Genomic DNA, 15787 nt, shown 5'->3' on the forward strand with positions numbered 1-15787 from the left:
TCAGCCATATCGACTAAGCAGAGTCTGTATATTCATCATTTTAAACATGGTTAAAAATTAAATTGTGCATAAAGCTTTAGTTTATAGATTATATAAAGACAATTCAGCAAATTCTATACATCACACACTGAACAAAATACCTTTTCTTCCATCTCGTAATCCACTCCAAATATAGGATTGGCAGAATAGACTTTGTGAAGTGAGTTGATCTCCTTAACTGATTCTTGTAGTTTTTCCACAGGATCTATTTTAAAGCCAAGAACATATCCTCCACTCTACAGGAAAAAATAATGAAAAACCAGAAGACAAGCCTGAGGAATCATATTTACAACATATGATAAACTACAGTTCTAATTGTTCTTATTTCAGAACACAATATGTAAGCTGATTTTTTAAATTAAATTTTTTATTATAAAAACTTCCAGCATACACAAAAATAGAAGAATACAATAACTGTCCATGTAGCTATCATCCAGCTTCAAAAAGTAACAACATATGGCCAACTCTGTTCCATCTTTAACTTTCCCATCCCCCAAATCTCCTCCCCTTACCCACTCAGAATTATTTTGAAGTATCCAGATATCACATAAATTCATCTGTAAATATCAAAGGTAATATTTCAAGATTAAAAAAATACACTACTGTAGATTATGAAGGTCAAGGGAATTAAGTTTTTCCGGAGCTTGACCTTGAAAATGAATAGACTATATATTAAAAGACAAAAGGGAATGGCATACCCTTGGAGAAAAAGTATTAAAAAAATTAAGTACCCATATGGTGACGGTTGAGAGCAATTTGCTCTGGGGTGAGAGTATATGTTTTTGGGCTCAAATCTTGGTTTTACAACAAACTTCCTAGCTGTGTGATTTTGGGAGATTCTTCTTTTTTTTTTTTTTTCTGCTGTGCCACGAGGCTTGCAGGCTCTTAGTTCCCTGACCAGAGATTGAGCCCAGGTCGTGGCAGTATAAGAGTGCTGACTCTTAACCACTGAACTGCTGGGGAATTCCCATGTAAGCTTTAATTTCCTAACCATAAAATGGTTATCATGTTGTTGTGAATATAGTAAACACTCAATAAATGGCGGCTACCAATCTATAGGCCAGGGGAAAGGAGCAGACATTCCTGTTTAAATTTAGAATTCAGAAGAGAAACACCTCTTTCAAAAAATTTACAAGTATAAATCACGCCTGGCATAATGGGACGCAGCAGTTTCTAACTAGATACAGTATAACCTGTGTTTGGTAGTATAAAATCTCAAATAGGGTGTGTGTCTCTGTGTATACCTTTGCTGCTCAGTCTTGTGAATCAGTCAGACCTAGAAGCAAAAGCTAGCTCTACCGCTTACTACTTATGAGACCATGGACAAGGTTCCTAACTTCTCCAAGCCTCAGTTTCCTTGACTGTAAAATGGGGAAAAATAGTAACTATATCATAGGGTTGTATAAAGACTGAAATAATGTCACGACCATAATCATAATTAATATGTCTGCCCGGTAAAGAAACATAAGCAGGATTCTTTCCATGGGAACAACTAACCTCATGTTACAGCTAATATTCTTCTTGGATATAAACTGGTTACTATATAAATAAAACTAAAAACATAGACTGTCATACAGTTTTTAAAATCTATTAAAGATTAATAAAAATATAAAACATCTTACCTGCTGAGAGCTTTCTATGACAAGAGCTAAACCAAATTTTGAATCTCTAATCTTTATTGACCGCTAGATGTAAAACAAAAAAGAAAAAAAATGTTTGTTTTTATCTGACAGTAGTGACGTTTTAACAGCAGTTTTCCAACTTTTACAGAGTAACTACTTTTAATAGTTTGAAAAACAGAATTCTTCCCTTTTCTTTTTCCTCACGCTCCCATGGAGATCAAGTAAATAAAAATTCTCATATTGGAAATAGGCAACAAATTTGTAAAGTAATACAAAGACAATGCTGCTGAAATATGCACAAAATTCTGACTTAAATGTTCGCTGCTTCAGGGAGTCCACAACTTCCCTGAATATTTTAAACCAAAGACCAACAATCTTTTAGTTATGGAGAGCCAGTGTCTTTGGTGGTTTCTAAGGCTAGGTTAGTTTTTAAAAGTCACATGTGCCTCCTGTTTCTTACATCATAGATGGCTAAATTCTGAAAGAACCCCCATTCCATTTACTGAAGAAAAAAAAGAAAGTATGGGTATTCATCACTGGGCATCAAGGAAGCCTGGGATAGGTCAAACGTTAAGTGTGACGTGAGGATGAAACTTGGCTAGCAGAGGAGCAGTGACACCAGTGACCTGGAAGAAGGGTAGAGGGACAGAAGCATAACGACATGCAGGACCTGTAGAAAGTGACACAAAATGTACTCACTGGTAGGGTTAGAGAGAACCGTGCAGAATCTAACATTATGACCAGCAGACCAAAGGCCCTAGAAGGACAGTGTCTGTGGGAGGTGATGGGGTATCATATACCCAGGAAAAGATGGGTACTGTAAGGTGAGAAAGAAAAAGAGAGAGACAGACAGACTAAATGGTAATTGTAATGAAAACCTGGCCTTCCATTTAGATTACTTCATACCCTGCCAGGCGTATACCGAGTCCTGGTTAAGAACCATAGAACAGTGGCATCCTGGTTATGAACAGCTAATGTAACCAGGTGACTGAGGTTGACAGAGGCTGTCAAGAAAGAAACTGGCAAGAAGATATGTGTGTGTGTGTGTGCGCGCGTGTGTGTGTATGTGTGTACATCTACAGGAATGGAAAAATCATAGCTTTGACTAGACGGACCTTCGCTGGCAAAGTAACATCTCTGCTTTTTAATATGCTGTCTAGGTTGGTTATAGCATAAAGAAAGCTGAGCACTGAAGAACTGACACTTTTGAACTGTGGTGCTAGAAAATACTCGAGAGTCTCTTGGACTGCAAGATCCAACCATTTAGTCCTAAAGGAAATCAGTCCTGAATATTCATTGGAAGGACTGATGCTAAAGCTGAAACTCCAATACTTTAGCCACCTGATGTGAAGAACTGACTCAATGGAAAAGACCCTGATGTTGGGAAAGATTGAAGGTCGAAGGAGAAGGGGATGACAGAGGATGACATGGTTGGATGCCATCACCAACTCAATGGGATATGAGTTTGAGTAAGCTCCAGGAGTTGGTGATGGACAGGGAAGCCTGACATGCTGCGGTCCCTGGGGTTGCAAAGGGTTGGACACAAATGAGCAATTGAACTGATAGGCGTGGAGTCAGGGCAATGGCTGAGGCACAGAGCTGAAGTTAGAAAATGATTGCCTCAGTGACAGACTGGCAGTATCAGATTGCAAGTTGTTTAGGCCAGGCTGAATTCATTCCAGAGTCCATATTTGGCAACTGTATTCTTAAAAAAACAAAAAGTACACTACTTGAAGAACAGAAAGCACAGGTTGTTTACTACTCAGTAATTAAGTTTTCAGCATAATAGAGGCTGAGCAAGCTATAGCATATGTAAATGCAATGTACAACAGCAATGAACAATACTAACATCAATTATATCAAATGCCTGTGTAGACTCTCACATTTTCCTAGCTATGGTGTTAATTCTTATATTTCTTTAGATGACCAGAAATAATTTTCTTCCTATCAGATCCTACATTTTTTTGTTTAATGTATTGCTTTTCTCCACCAGACTGGAAGCTTCTTAAAGGCAGAAACTGTGTTCTGGTTCACGACTTTCATTACTGAGCACAGGGTAAGTGCTCACTATTTGGCAAATCAATGATCAGATACTTTAAAGTAATTCACATATAAAACAACTTAGCAAAAGATAGGCTTGGGAATATTTTGCAAATAATTATCTTTCTCACAGGTCAAGAAATCTTTCATAAAAATAAAACTTTCCAGGTATCACATACATTACATCTAATACTCAATAAACATTTATTAATGAAACTGTTTAGTCTTAAGACTACTTATATTCTACAATAAGGGTGATCATTACAGGATAACCTTACAGGATTTTTATTAACTATTTTTATGTTTCATCTAATTTGCACTGGGATCTGATAAGCAGTTTTTTAAATATATAAAATGAAATCCTTCAGCTTATTGGAGTTTACGATTTGTTTCACTGAATCACACACTTACCATTAAAGCAGTGCAGAGTTAAAAGAATCACTTTTATCCACTCCCAAAACAAACTGATCTCAGATGTAAATAGTTCTTATTCTAAATTCTAACAGCTTTAATTTAATTTAAGCTAAAATCATTATCAATAAAAGCCATCTTGATTCCTTTCACCAAACCTGTGGTATGAATCCAACTTATACTACAGGCTGTATCTGAATACAATAAAAACACTTCATTCACAGAATCAATGAATCTATTCTGGCTTTAAAAGGGTTTGAGCAGAAAGTAGCAAGCCATAAAGTATGTGAGTCAGTGAGCCATGCCAAAGAACACTATATATTGGGTTGGCCAAAAAGGCTGTTCAAGTTTTTCTATAAGCTGCCCTGGAAAGTACTTTGAATAAAATCTAAGAAAAATCACCTTAATCTGTGTGATAATTATCTAAAATTAAAAATTTATTGAGGTATACTTAATATACAAGGTTGTGCCAATTTCAGGTACACAGCAAAATGAATCTGCCATACAAATACATATACCCACTCTTCTCCAGATTCCCTTCCCATATAGACCATTACAGAATACTAAGAGTTCTCTGTACTATACAGTAGGTCCTTATTTATTTTATATACACTGGCGGCTTCCCTGATAGCTCAGTTGGTAAAAGAATCTGCCTGCAATGCAGGAGACCCTGGTTCAATTCCTGGGTTTGGAAGATCCCCTGGAGAAGGAATAGGCTACTCACTGCAGTATTCTTGGGCTTCCTTTGTGGCTCAGCTGGTGAAGAATCCACCTGCAATGTGGGGGACCTGGGTTCGATCCCTCGGTTGGGAAAATCACCTGGAGAAGGGCAAAGCTACCCACTCCAGTATTCTGGCCTGGAGAATTTCATGGACTATATAGTCAATGGGGTCATAGAGTTGGACACGACTGAGCGACTTTCACTTCACTTCACTTCATATACATTAGTGTGCACGTGTCAATCCCAACTTTCCAATTTATCCTTCCCCCTTACCTTCTAATAACCATAAGTTTATCTTCTGCATCTGTGCTATTTAAACTTTTAGAATCCAGTATGTGCATGCATACTCAGTTGCTAAGTCGTGTCCAACTCTTTTACAATCCTGAGGACTGTAGTCCACCAGGCTCCTCTGTCCATGGGATTTTCCAGGCAAGAATACTGGAGTGGGTAGCCATTTCCTTCTCCAGGGGATCTTCCCAACCCAGGGGTTGAACCTATGCCTCCTGCATTGGCAGGTGGATTCTTTACCACTGAGCCACCTGGGAAGCCTAGAATCCAGTATATTTTTCTCTTAATGAAAAGAGAAATGTAAGCTGATAATGGTGCTGTTTCCCTTGATTGTAAATACAATTGGGTCTTTCCTGATTATCAACATTTAAAAAGTATGCTCTCAGCTAAACTGCTGTCACTTAAAAAGGGGAAGAAAGAACTCATCTAATCCCCAAAGTCCTGTTAACTGTTGAATAGAAATTATTTATTCTACATTAAAATAAGGTCATTGAAATGCATGTACTTACAATTTGCAGATATGGTATACTGACGTTAAAACTGTCATTCATATTTGCATGCCACACAATTCTCACATTGGTAATAAAAAAGGTTCCTAAATTTCCCTGTGAAGGAGAATGATGAGAGGGACATCAGTGAGCATGTCTGAATACTTACTCTTTATTTTCTAAACATGAGAATAATTCTGATTATCACAGCAGCATAAAATACCAGAATTGAGCATTATGAGGAGTTACTCAGATGTGGAGCTGTCTATATCCTGTAACGTATTTATCGTAGTCCACAACTAGAACTTTTCAAGTGAGCAAAGCTTACTCACAATTTAAGCTTATGATTCCATGTTTAGCAAGAGCTCTTCTATCACAATGTTTTACCACAGTGGTTATCAGCTGAAACTAGGCTGTAACACCCATGAAGGCTGGAAACTATTCTTAGTAAGAGACAATTTTTTTCTAAAAATTGACTTGTTTCTTGTTCCAACTATTAGTTGCTTATATGTTTCATCTGGTTATAATTTCAAGAGGAAATGAAAAGTTACAATAATGGATGTAGGAGTCACCAAGTGAGTTAACATGTTTAATTCCATAAAGACTGGATTAAAAGGCTTCCATGACAGTCCACCCTATGACTCACCTCAATTAGCCTAAGTTTTGCTGTGGAGGGTAGTGTAGTAAGGGAGAAAGAGCGAGACTGTGGGATAAACTAGCTGTGGAAGTCACCTAAGTCTTTAGGGCCTAAGTTTTTTATCTGTAAGTGAATAGTAAGAGACTGGACTAGATGATCCTCTAAGGTCCATGTAAGCTCTAAAGTTTACATAAAACAACTGTTGCTAAAAAGAGTATAAGAATATGAAAATCAGAGTATATTTATATCAAGAGCTATAATGCTAATATTAAGAGTTAAATAAATATACAAACCCAATCATAAATGGAAAAATGATTACCAAAGAAAGCACTGCCCCAAAACGTTTGTTAGTTCTTTGCATGGTACCTGATCACTTGATAAATTCCATACTCCATTGATTTTATTATATACATTTTCTTGTGGTAATAATCTTAGTTGCTTATTTTGAATTAGAGCACTTCTCAATTTAAAATCACGATACATTTTAGAAGTTTCATATGCTCTATAAAAAAAGAATAAAAGATTAATTCAAACTGAAAATGTGGTTTTCTTAGATTATGTCTATTTATCTACAAAAATATACATTTGTACATCACTCAAATAGCTATTAAGGTAAGTTTAAAAAACTGCTTTTGGTTGATAAGTTTTGGTGATTATAGTCTTTTGTACTATATTTGTCACTTCAGTGTAGTATTTACAAATTTTATCTCAGTAACCTAAATTTGAGATGTCTAATAGTATGGCACAAATGAGAAGAAGCAAATTTTTTCTTTAAGCTGAAAAACAATGCTTGTAAAAATAGACATGAATATTAATTTTTCTATCAAAAAGCTTCCCTTCATTTCTCTGTTTTAGGTAAAAGCACAATTATTCTCTTAACATAAATAGGAGTACAATTACTTTTCCACTGAAACCTGAAAATTTATGCCCACATCTACCTATATAAAGAAAATTAGAACGAATCTGCACCAACTCCAAAAGGAACTCTAAGACAGAGTATGTATCTGTGTGTGTCTGCATAATAAATTCCTAGACTTTTTCTTTTTGTGTTTCCCTACTGATAAATAATAAAAACAGAAGAAAATTCTGATTAACTTTTGGTTAATTCTAATTTTAACTCCACAAAATACAAGCTAATTTACCCTTTTATCAAAGCTAAAGTGTTTTCCTGGCCTGAACAACTTTAAATGTCATTTATATAAGTTATAACATGTATTGTTAAACTAATGAGTGTTACTTTAATCTTCTAATATATGAATTATGAAAAAGCAGAATTTTAGTATTTGCCCATAAATCTTAATTTCCTTTAGGACTGTAAACATCAATATTTAACCAGTGGAAAAAAATGGAAATTATTTATCTATAAATTGTTTTGGGGAAACATCCAACATTTTTATACTATTAAGAAAAAGGAGCTTCCTGGCTCCCTTCATACTCCATTTCATATTACTTCTCTAAGTGAAATAAAGAGATATGAATCAGGTATGTGCTTAACAGAACTAAAAAAAACATGCTTTCACACAAAAACTTGTATATGCATGTTCATAGAAGCATTATTTCTAATAGCTAAGAAGTGGAAACAACCCAAATGTCCATCAGCTAATGAGTGGATAAACAAAACATGTGTCCATAGAATGGAATCTTATTCTGCTATAAAAAGGAGAGATGTGCTGATATATGACACAGCATGCAGCATGTCTGAAGACATCACATAAGTGAAAGGGGTCAGACACAGAACGCCACTATGTTATGTGATTCCATTTATATGAAATTCCCAGAATAGGCAAATCCACAGAGACAGAAAGTAAACCAGTTGCTGCCAAGAGCCAAAGGGAGGAGGGAATGGGGAGTGACTACTATGAGGGTTTCTTTTGGGGGTACTGAAAATATTCTGGAATTGAGTAGTGGTGAATATACTAACATTACTAAATTGTAAACTTTAAAATGGTAAATTTCATGTTATGTGAATTATATCTCCAAGAAAATCAAACTATTATACATTAAAAAGTCATCAACAAAATTTTAAAAAATAACTAGGAAACTAATAAATTTGCAATACACATAACAGTAAAATTAAGAAATTTACAACAGAAAACTATATACATAGCCAAAGAGTATGAAAAATTTCAACATCACTAGTAATAAAAGGAATTCAAATTAAAACAACAGTATATATGTGTGTGTGTGTATATACACACACACACACACACACATACACATACTATATATCTGCATGTAAAAAAAAATCTTGTGTATATACTTTTTTTCTCCTGGCCTGGCATCTTAGCCAAACTTTTAAGAAAACCACACTAATTAGGGCTGGTTCAAAAAAAAAAAAAAAAGAGCTGAGGTAGTAAAGAAGAGAATAGCTAAACAAAAACCCAAAACTCTTTAGAGAAATCACCCAATCATGCCTTCTACTGTTAGAAAAATAATCTTAATTCCTTAATTGAATTATTCAATTTACCAAGATTATTTTGAATAATCTTAATTTGATGAATTAAGTTGAATGAATTCTGTTTCATTTTTTAACTATCTTGGTAGCTAATTTAACAGTTTTATGTGTTTTATAAATAACTTCAAAGTGAAAGTGAAAGTTGCTCAGTCGTGTCTGACTCTTTGCAACCCTAAAGTCCATGGAATTCTCCAGGCCAGAATACTGGAGTGGGTAACTTGTTCCCTTCTCCAGGGGACCTTCCCAACCCAGGGATTGAACCCAGGTCTCCCACATTGCAGGCGGATTCTTTACCAGCTGAGCCACCAGGAAAGACCTACAAAGTGTTTATTAAACAGCAATGCAACATGTTCTATGTATCTTTGGGAAGTCTGCAACAGACCTTGGAGGAAGGCAGCACTATATGTCAAAATTTTATCCTCTAAACCTTTATACCATAAAATTACCTTAAAAATATTCAATAATCTATCAAGTATTACCATACCTGTGTACTGCAATCAGAGAAGTATAAAGTCTAGGACTTCCAGGAACCAAATTTGTAAATATAAACTCAAAACGAGTATTGTTACATTTTGTTAGTACATAAAGAGCTTCAGTTTGGCCTCGTAATTTCTGTAAGGACAAATTTTAAGAGCAATTTCTTATTTACAGTGAAAACAAACATCAATCTCAGATATCTACTGTTTCCTCACTATATATATTTCAATAAGATTTTTCTGACTTACAGAATTAGCAGTCCTTGTTGTAATATTCAATATGCAGTTGTAACCAATAGCTAAAATTCAAAAGTAAAGAATTTAAAGAACATGATACAATGAACTAAGGGGAAAAAACATATATATATATACACACACACAGAACTCTAAGCTTAAAAATTCAAATATATATAAAAACACAACTTTAAAAAATTTTAAGAAATATCTACAAATAAGTTAAATAATTAAAAGAAATATAAAGCTAATTCTGCCTCTTTTGAACAAACAAAAATAAAGTCTAGCTGCATAATCTACAATAGTTTAAAAAACAAGTGAAACAACATTTAACACAATGAAAGGTTGTCCTTTTTATTAGAATTTAGGTCTCCCTTGAAACAGGTTATAGAAAATTTCAAAGCAGAGGAAAAAACAAAACCAAAAATCAATGTAAAAGCATTAATCTTATAAGCATCCAAGAGACAAAGCGGACAGATTGAAAAAACATTTCTTTTGCATTATCATGCAGTCTGTGGTTAGCCTAGGATTTCTTAAGTTTTTATCAATGAAAACTTTTCACATATTTCGTGGTATAGCTTTTTTCTTTTTTTTTGGTTTCAAGAGCCACTGTGCAAGCTGATGTGCCAAATTACTTTTTCTTGCATGCTTTCTAACAAAGATACTTACAAAGATTGACTCTGGGTAATGCCAAAGAGTGCCAGATAATTCTTAAATTTGTTACTAAGAGTCTACCTAAAAGCAAACAAACAGAACATCAGGTTACCTTACCTAAGGACCCACTTCTGCAATACTGAATGAGATGGACATGAAATTTCTGGCCCAGCAACAACAATAACACTTATAGATGTTTTTCACACATTTATTAATTGACAATATTGATTGAGCATACAGATTCTAGGTAAGGTATACAATATGTGATTTAGAATCCCAGAGAAACAAAATCTGACAGTTGACAGAAAAAATACAGGTATTCACTGCCAACAGCTTGGTTTGACTCAACTGATAAACGAGAAAAGTTTGTACTTTTTTTTTCTTGATAGAAGCTGTTCCGCGGGTCCTAGCAGGTCATATGCGTCCAACTGAGTATGTGTGAGAGACAGTATAATTACTAAGCCATTCAGTGAAATTACATTTCTCAAAGAACTCTCATATACACATGAATCCCTGCCATATGAGTGCTCTCTTAGCAGTTCTCATTTAAATGAGCCTTTTTGTTTTCCTATGAACAAATTTTTTCCTCATATGTAGTTATAGCTAGGCTGAAGTCTGTTAAAGGCTTATGCTTTTCATCTTTAGCCTCAAACTGATGTTCTTACACTGAAATATGCTCAAAGTTAGATAAGCTTCATTTCTCAAAGTATATCCTATAGAACAGTAGTCCCTATAGATGCCCCAAGGCAAAAAAAAATCAAGTAAATCTATGCATGGTAAACTATATGTCTTAGAAATATAAAATACCATTGTGTGTGTGTTATGTTGCTTCAGTCGTGTCTGACTCTTTGCAACCCTATGGACGGTAGCCCACCAGGCTCCTGTCCATGGGATTCTCTAGGCAAGAATACTGGAGTGGGTTGCCATGCCCTCCTCCAGGGGATCTTCCCAACCCAGGAATCGAACCCACACCTCTTAGGTCTCCTGCACTGGCAGGCAGGTTCACCGAAACAGAGGATGCGATGGTTAGATGTCATCACCAACTCAATGCACGTGAGTTTCAGCAAACTCCAGGAGATAGTGAAGGACAGGGAAGTCTGCCATGCTGCAGTCCAAGGGGTCGCAAAGAGTCTGATATGACTTAGTGACTGAACAACAACAACTTTGTTTAACACAGCATTTCTTCACCAAATTATAACCATGGGATTCTTTTGATGACTAATCTATAGCCATGACATACTCCTTCCTCCATGAAAAAACCCCTAGACTATCTAAAATCAGAGAAACTAAGCATGGGGTCGCAAAGAGTCGGACACGACTGAGCGACTGAACTGAACTGACTGAAGCCTGTGTGAATGCCACAATGAGATGCAACAGGAGATTCTAAAAACAAAGGAAGGCATCTCAAGGAAAACTGGAGCATTACATGATATGTTTGACAAACAGTAAGTCACCCAGCATGGCTAGAGTGTAAAGTTCCCACAAGACCACAGAAGAATGGTCTTCTGGAGGGCACCCATCAACTGGGGTCAAACAGAAACAAGATGGATCACTTAAACTAGGTTAACTGAGGTCTGTTTACAGAAGAACTTACTACAATAGTATCAGGAACCATAAGCAACATATGATGCTGTTCCATGTCTTATTCTCCAGCTAACATAACTTAACATTTTAAATTTAAACCAGAAACATAAAATACATTAGAAATACACTCACCTCTATCCCCATTATTTCCTTTGGTGTCTTCAACTGAATCTAAACAATCAATAAGGACTTCTCCAGGTCTTGTTTTCATTTGTCTAAAATAAATATAAAGGCTTTAATATTTTAGCTACAATATCCGCTTACAATCGTGGGAGGGAAAAGACATCTGTATATAAAACAGGCAAAAGTGTAAATGATACAGTACCGAATGCTCAGCCATCTGAAAATAAGCTTTGCAAGAACTTTAAGAACCTGGTGACCAAGTGGGGCCTGGAGTGACCAGGGACATGCAGCGAAGCCAGAAATAAAGAGAAAGCATTTAGAGAAATAAGAGAGAGAGAAGAGAATCCATGATTAAAGACCTTAGAAGTAAGAAATGGTAAGAGAATGTGGGGAGACTGGCCTGGCTGGGGAAGAAGGTACATGTTAAGAGAGAGTGAAAAATACAACAGGATAAGTGAGAACAAACCAGATTATGGAGAACTAGAATGCCAGTCAGACAGATATGGGTTTTACCTGGTGTACAGTGGAGAAGCCCCAGAGGTTTCTGTATAGAGCAAAGAGGTCATGCAGTTACAGAAGGAATGGATTAAAGCAAAGCAACATTCCTGCTGCTGCTAAGTCGCTTCAGTCGTGTCGGACTCTGTGCGACCCCATAGACGGCAGCCCACCAGGCTCCCCCGTCCCTGGGATTCTCCAGGCAAGAACACTGGAGTGGGTTGCCATTTCCTTCCCCAATGCATGAAAGTGAAAAGTGAAAGTGAAGTCTCTCAGTCGTGTCCAACTCTTGGCGACCCCCTGGACTGCAGCCCACCAGGCTCCTCTGTCTATGAGATTTTCCAGGCAAGAGTAGGACTTGGTAAAAAATCAGATAAAGGAGACACAAGAAAATAAAGAATGAAGAATAGGTTGCTGACTGACAGAATGCAATCTAGAGTGTCCATAAAAAAGAAAAAGAAAAACCCAGCAGAATATGTGGTGGAGCTTTGTAACACATTCTCAATAAAGCTAACTCAATTATCTATTGGAAATACAGACATGATCATATCAAGTTCCTGCTTCAAAGACAAGTAAGTTATCCCAATGCCTAGGAGAAGGAAGTCCAAAATCCTCAACTGAGTATTTCATAATCTGGCTAATTTACCTTTCTATTTGCACCTCTTCCCTCTACTTGCCAGATCCTGCCTTCTAGCCAATGAGATTTTGGAATACTCTCCTCCTGTCTCCTCTAGCAAGGCCCTGCTCATTCATCAGGGCTCAATTCAGATTATTTTTTGAGGCCTTCCCTAGGAATAATGGACTTTTTTGTTTCTACAATCTTCCAGCTTTTTGTTCATTTTTTTCAATGATGGTATTTACCACATTTTAAATAGTTGTCTGTATGTATCCCTGCACTAGAATGGTGGGGTGGGGGTGGTGTCATTTCCTATTATTTTGTATCTTTATTTTTAAAATTTTTTGCATCTCCCACCATGGGATTCTCCAGGCAAGAATATTGGAGTGGGCTGCCATTTCCGCCTCCAGGGGTTCTTCCCCACCCAGGGATCCAACCTGTTTCTCTTACATCTGCATTGGCAGGCGAGTTCTTTACCACTAGCGTCACCTGGGGAGGAGGCAACGGCACCCCACTCCAGTACTCTTGCCTGGAAAATCCCATGGATGGAGGAGCCTGGTAGGCTACAGTCCATGGGGTCGCTAAGAGTCGGACACAACTGAGTGACTTCACTTTCACTTTTCACTTTCATGCATTGGAGAAGGAAATGGCAACCCACTCCAGTGTTCTTGCCTGAAGAATCCCAGGGCCGGGGGAGCCTGGTGGGCTGCCGTCTATGGGGTCGCACAGAGTCGGACACTACTGAAGTGACTTAGTAGTAGTAGTAGTAGTAGCGCCACCTGGGAAGCCCCAGTTAACAGCACAGTAACCAGCACATACCAAGGATTTTATAAATGTTTAATAAACTGAAAACGTTCATGAAATGGACCTTTGCTTGATTAAGAACTTTCCAGGGTAATAGAAAAAGTCAAACAATGTGTGCAACATATTACTGTCACATAACTATAAATTCCCTTCTCTCACAACTGTCTTAAACGATCCAAGACCATCTTAGTAATAGACATCTAGCCACAACTAAGTCTGAGAAATTAATATTTCATTTTTTCCACCGAAGAAAATTCTGTTCATAATAAAGAACATAAGAAGTGGCTAAAAAGCAGCAAACCATTACTAAAAACCTTAATTTTACTATTTTTCAATACTTAATACTCAACGTTGGATGGCATCACCAACGCAACGGACATGAGTTTAAGTAGGCTGCGGGAGCTGGTGATGAACAGGGAAGCTTGGAGTGCTGCAGTCCATGACGTCGCAAACAGTCGGACATGACTGAGCGACTAAACTGAATACCCAATGGGCATTTTTTCCTGGAATGCTGGTAGGAAGTTTCTAACTATTCTTTAAAACATTAAATTTCCTAAAACAGGATTTCTGCTTGCGAGACTTCAAAAGGAGGTTCCTTCTTACTGTTGGTGATTTCGAAGCTTACCATGGAAATAAAGTTTGCATGCTGGGGGATTCTGGAGAGTGCTTACTCCCTCTTCCTTCGGAGACTCAAGCTTTAGAATGAAGTCATTTTTCTAAGGGCCCACAATGTATGTCCTTATTTTAGACCTAGTTTTAGAATCCTCGTTTCCCGTGTCGCTGCCCCAGGTTTCTTCCACCGTAAGAAACTGGCGCGGCAAGTTCACTGGGGTGTTCTAGACGCCCAAGCCCTCGGCGGTCCCGGCCGTGTTTGGGCTAAGCTTCCTGATAGATTACCCGGGCCAAGACAAGCCCTAGGATTTTACGGGACCGAAACGGCGTACAACCTAGAAGAGCCCCGGCTGTGGGGCCTCGGGAGGGCCGCAGGGCCCCGGCCAGTCTGGGGTTTCTTGAGGCGAGCCCAGCAGCGCCAACCTCCTCCCACCCTCGATAGGCCCGTGAGCCGCGGGGTCGTAGACTCCGTCCGCGGGTCGGGAAATCGCGTTGCGACGCCTCCTACAGGCTGCAGGCCCCTGGGGAATCTTGGCGACTCACTGTGAGGAAACGTCGAAGCGGACATCCCGGTCCTCCCAAAGCGCATCGAGCACCGACATGCTGACCACAGCGGTGGAGGCCGGGTGGCGTCCTGCCGGCTCCAAGGCAACCAGTCGTCTCTGTCACGACGTCTACGGAAGGCGCCGAGGCCCAAACTTCCTCGAGGTAACGTCGCGCTCTCCCGGCCCTGTCGGATTTGAGGATTTGAGGCTCCAGGCAGGATTCTGCGACTCAAAGAAGCCGAGCTGGCCCCTGGCCAGGAGCTGGTGCTTGACTTCTGAGTGACCTTCCTCGCCTCCTTAGAGCTCGTCGCAACCACTCTTTCCATTTCTCTACCCTGTCAAAAAATTCAAACTTAAGAAATTTCCCTGGCCGTCTGCTGGTTAAGACTTTGCGCTTCCAGTACAGAGGGCCCCGGGTCTGATCCCTGATCGGAGACCTATTAATAAGATGTTGCAAGCTACAGGACGTGGCAAAAAAAAAAACACAAAAAACCCACAACACTTTTTTTTTTTACTCACCTGTAAACATGTGCTACATTTAATGAAAAAGCAAGGATAACGTAGAAAGTCTGAGAGCCCTGGAAGATTATTCCCAGATCTTAAAACTTAAGCAATAAAACCCCAACATTTGCACAGGTGGATGTCAGAATTGTTATATGCCCTGTCCTTCATTTGTACCTTCCCCTCTGCCCCCCTGTTGAAGTGGAATGTCTCTGTTCTCCTCTGACTGTCCCACTGTTGTATGATGGGAGTCTTGGGAGCGCTGGTATCTTTAGTTTCACAGGTCACCAAGGGGAATTGTGCTTCAAGGAAATGTACTTAATGGCTTATAGCCAGGAGCTTCATTTATTGTTATTGTCGTTCAGTCCATGAGCCGTGTCTGTGTCTTTGTGACCCCATGGACTGCAGCATTCCAGGCTTCACTGTCCTTCATTATCTTCCT

The 15787-nt window shown here is 38.2% G+C and overlaps 1 protein-coding gene and 1 long non-coding RNA gene across 3 annotated transcripts in view; one reads left to right on the forward strand and one right to left on the reverse strand.

Moving 5' to 3' along the window:
• The window catches only part of LOC138433895 (uncharacterized), a 12307-nt gene extending 7794 nt beyond the window's left edge, over positions 1–4513 (forward strand). Inside the window, exon 3 of the long non-coding RNA XR_011254500.1 lies at positions 2822–4513. This is a non-coding gene — a long non-coding RNA (uncharacterized lncRNA). The remainder of the gene's footprint in view (positions 1–2821) is intronic.
• Positions 1–15080, reverse strand: part of BBS5 (Bardet-Biedl syndrome 5) — a 20811-nt gene extending 5731 nt beyond the window's left edge. Inside the window, exons 1-9 of one of the 2 annotated variants that reach the window (XM_069577299.1) lie at positions 14843–15080; positions 11782–11864; positions 10081–10146; positions 9427–9476; positions 9186–9313; positions 6613–6748; positions 5631–5726; positions 1662–1724; positions 141–275 (exon numbers count right to left, since the gene is read on the reverse strand). In XM_069577299.1, coding sequence (XP_069433400.1) covers positions 141–275; positions 1662–1724; positions 5631–5726; positions 6613–6748; positions 9186–9313; positions 9427–9476; positions 10081–10146; positions 11782–11864; positions 14843–14901 — 816 coding nt within the window. In that variant the 5' untranslated portion in view covers positions 14902–15080. Of the gene's footprint in view, positions 1–140; positions 276–1661; positions 1725–5630; positions 5727–6612; positions 6749–9185; positions 9314–9426; positions 9477–10080; positions 10147–11781; positions 11865–14312 lie in introns of both variants that reach the window. The other variant, XM_069577300.1, reaches the window with a different exon arrangement.
• Between the last annotated feature and the right edge of the window lie 707 nt (positions 15081–15787).

The sequence above is a fragment of the Ovis canadensis genome, chromosome 2 (genome assembly GCF_042477335.2).
Source record: "Ovis canadensis isolate MfBH-ARS-UI-01 breed Bighorn chromosome 2, ARS-UI_OviCan_v2, whole genome shotgun sequence".
Taxonomy (NCBI): Eukaryota; Metazoa; Chordata; class Mammalia; order Artiodactyla; family Bovidae; genus Ovis; species Ovis canadensis.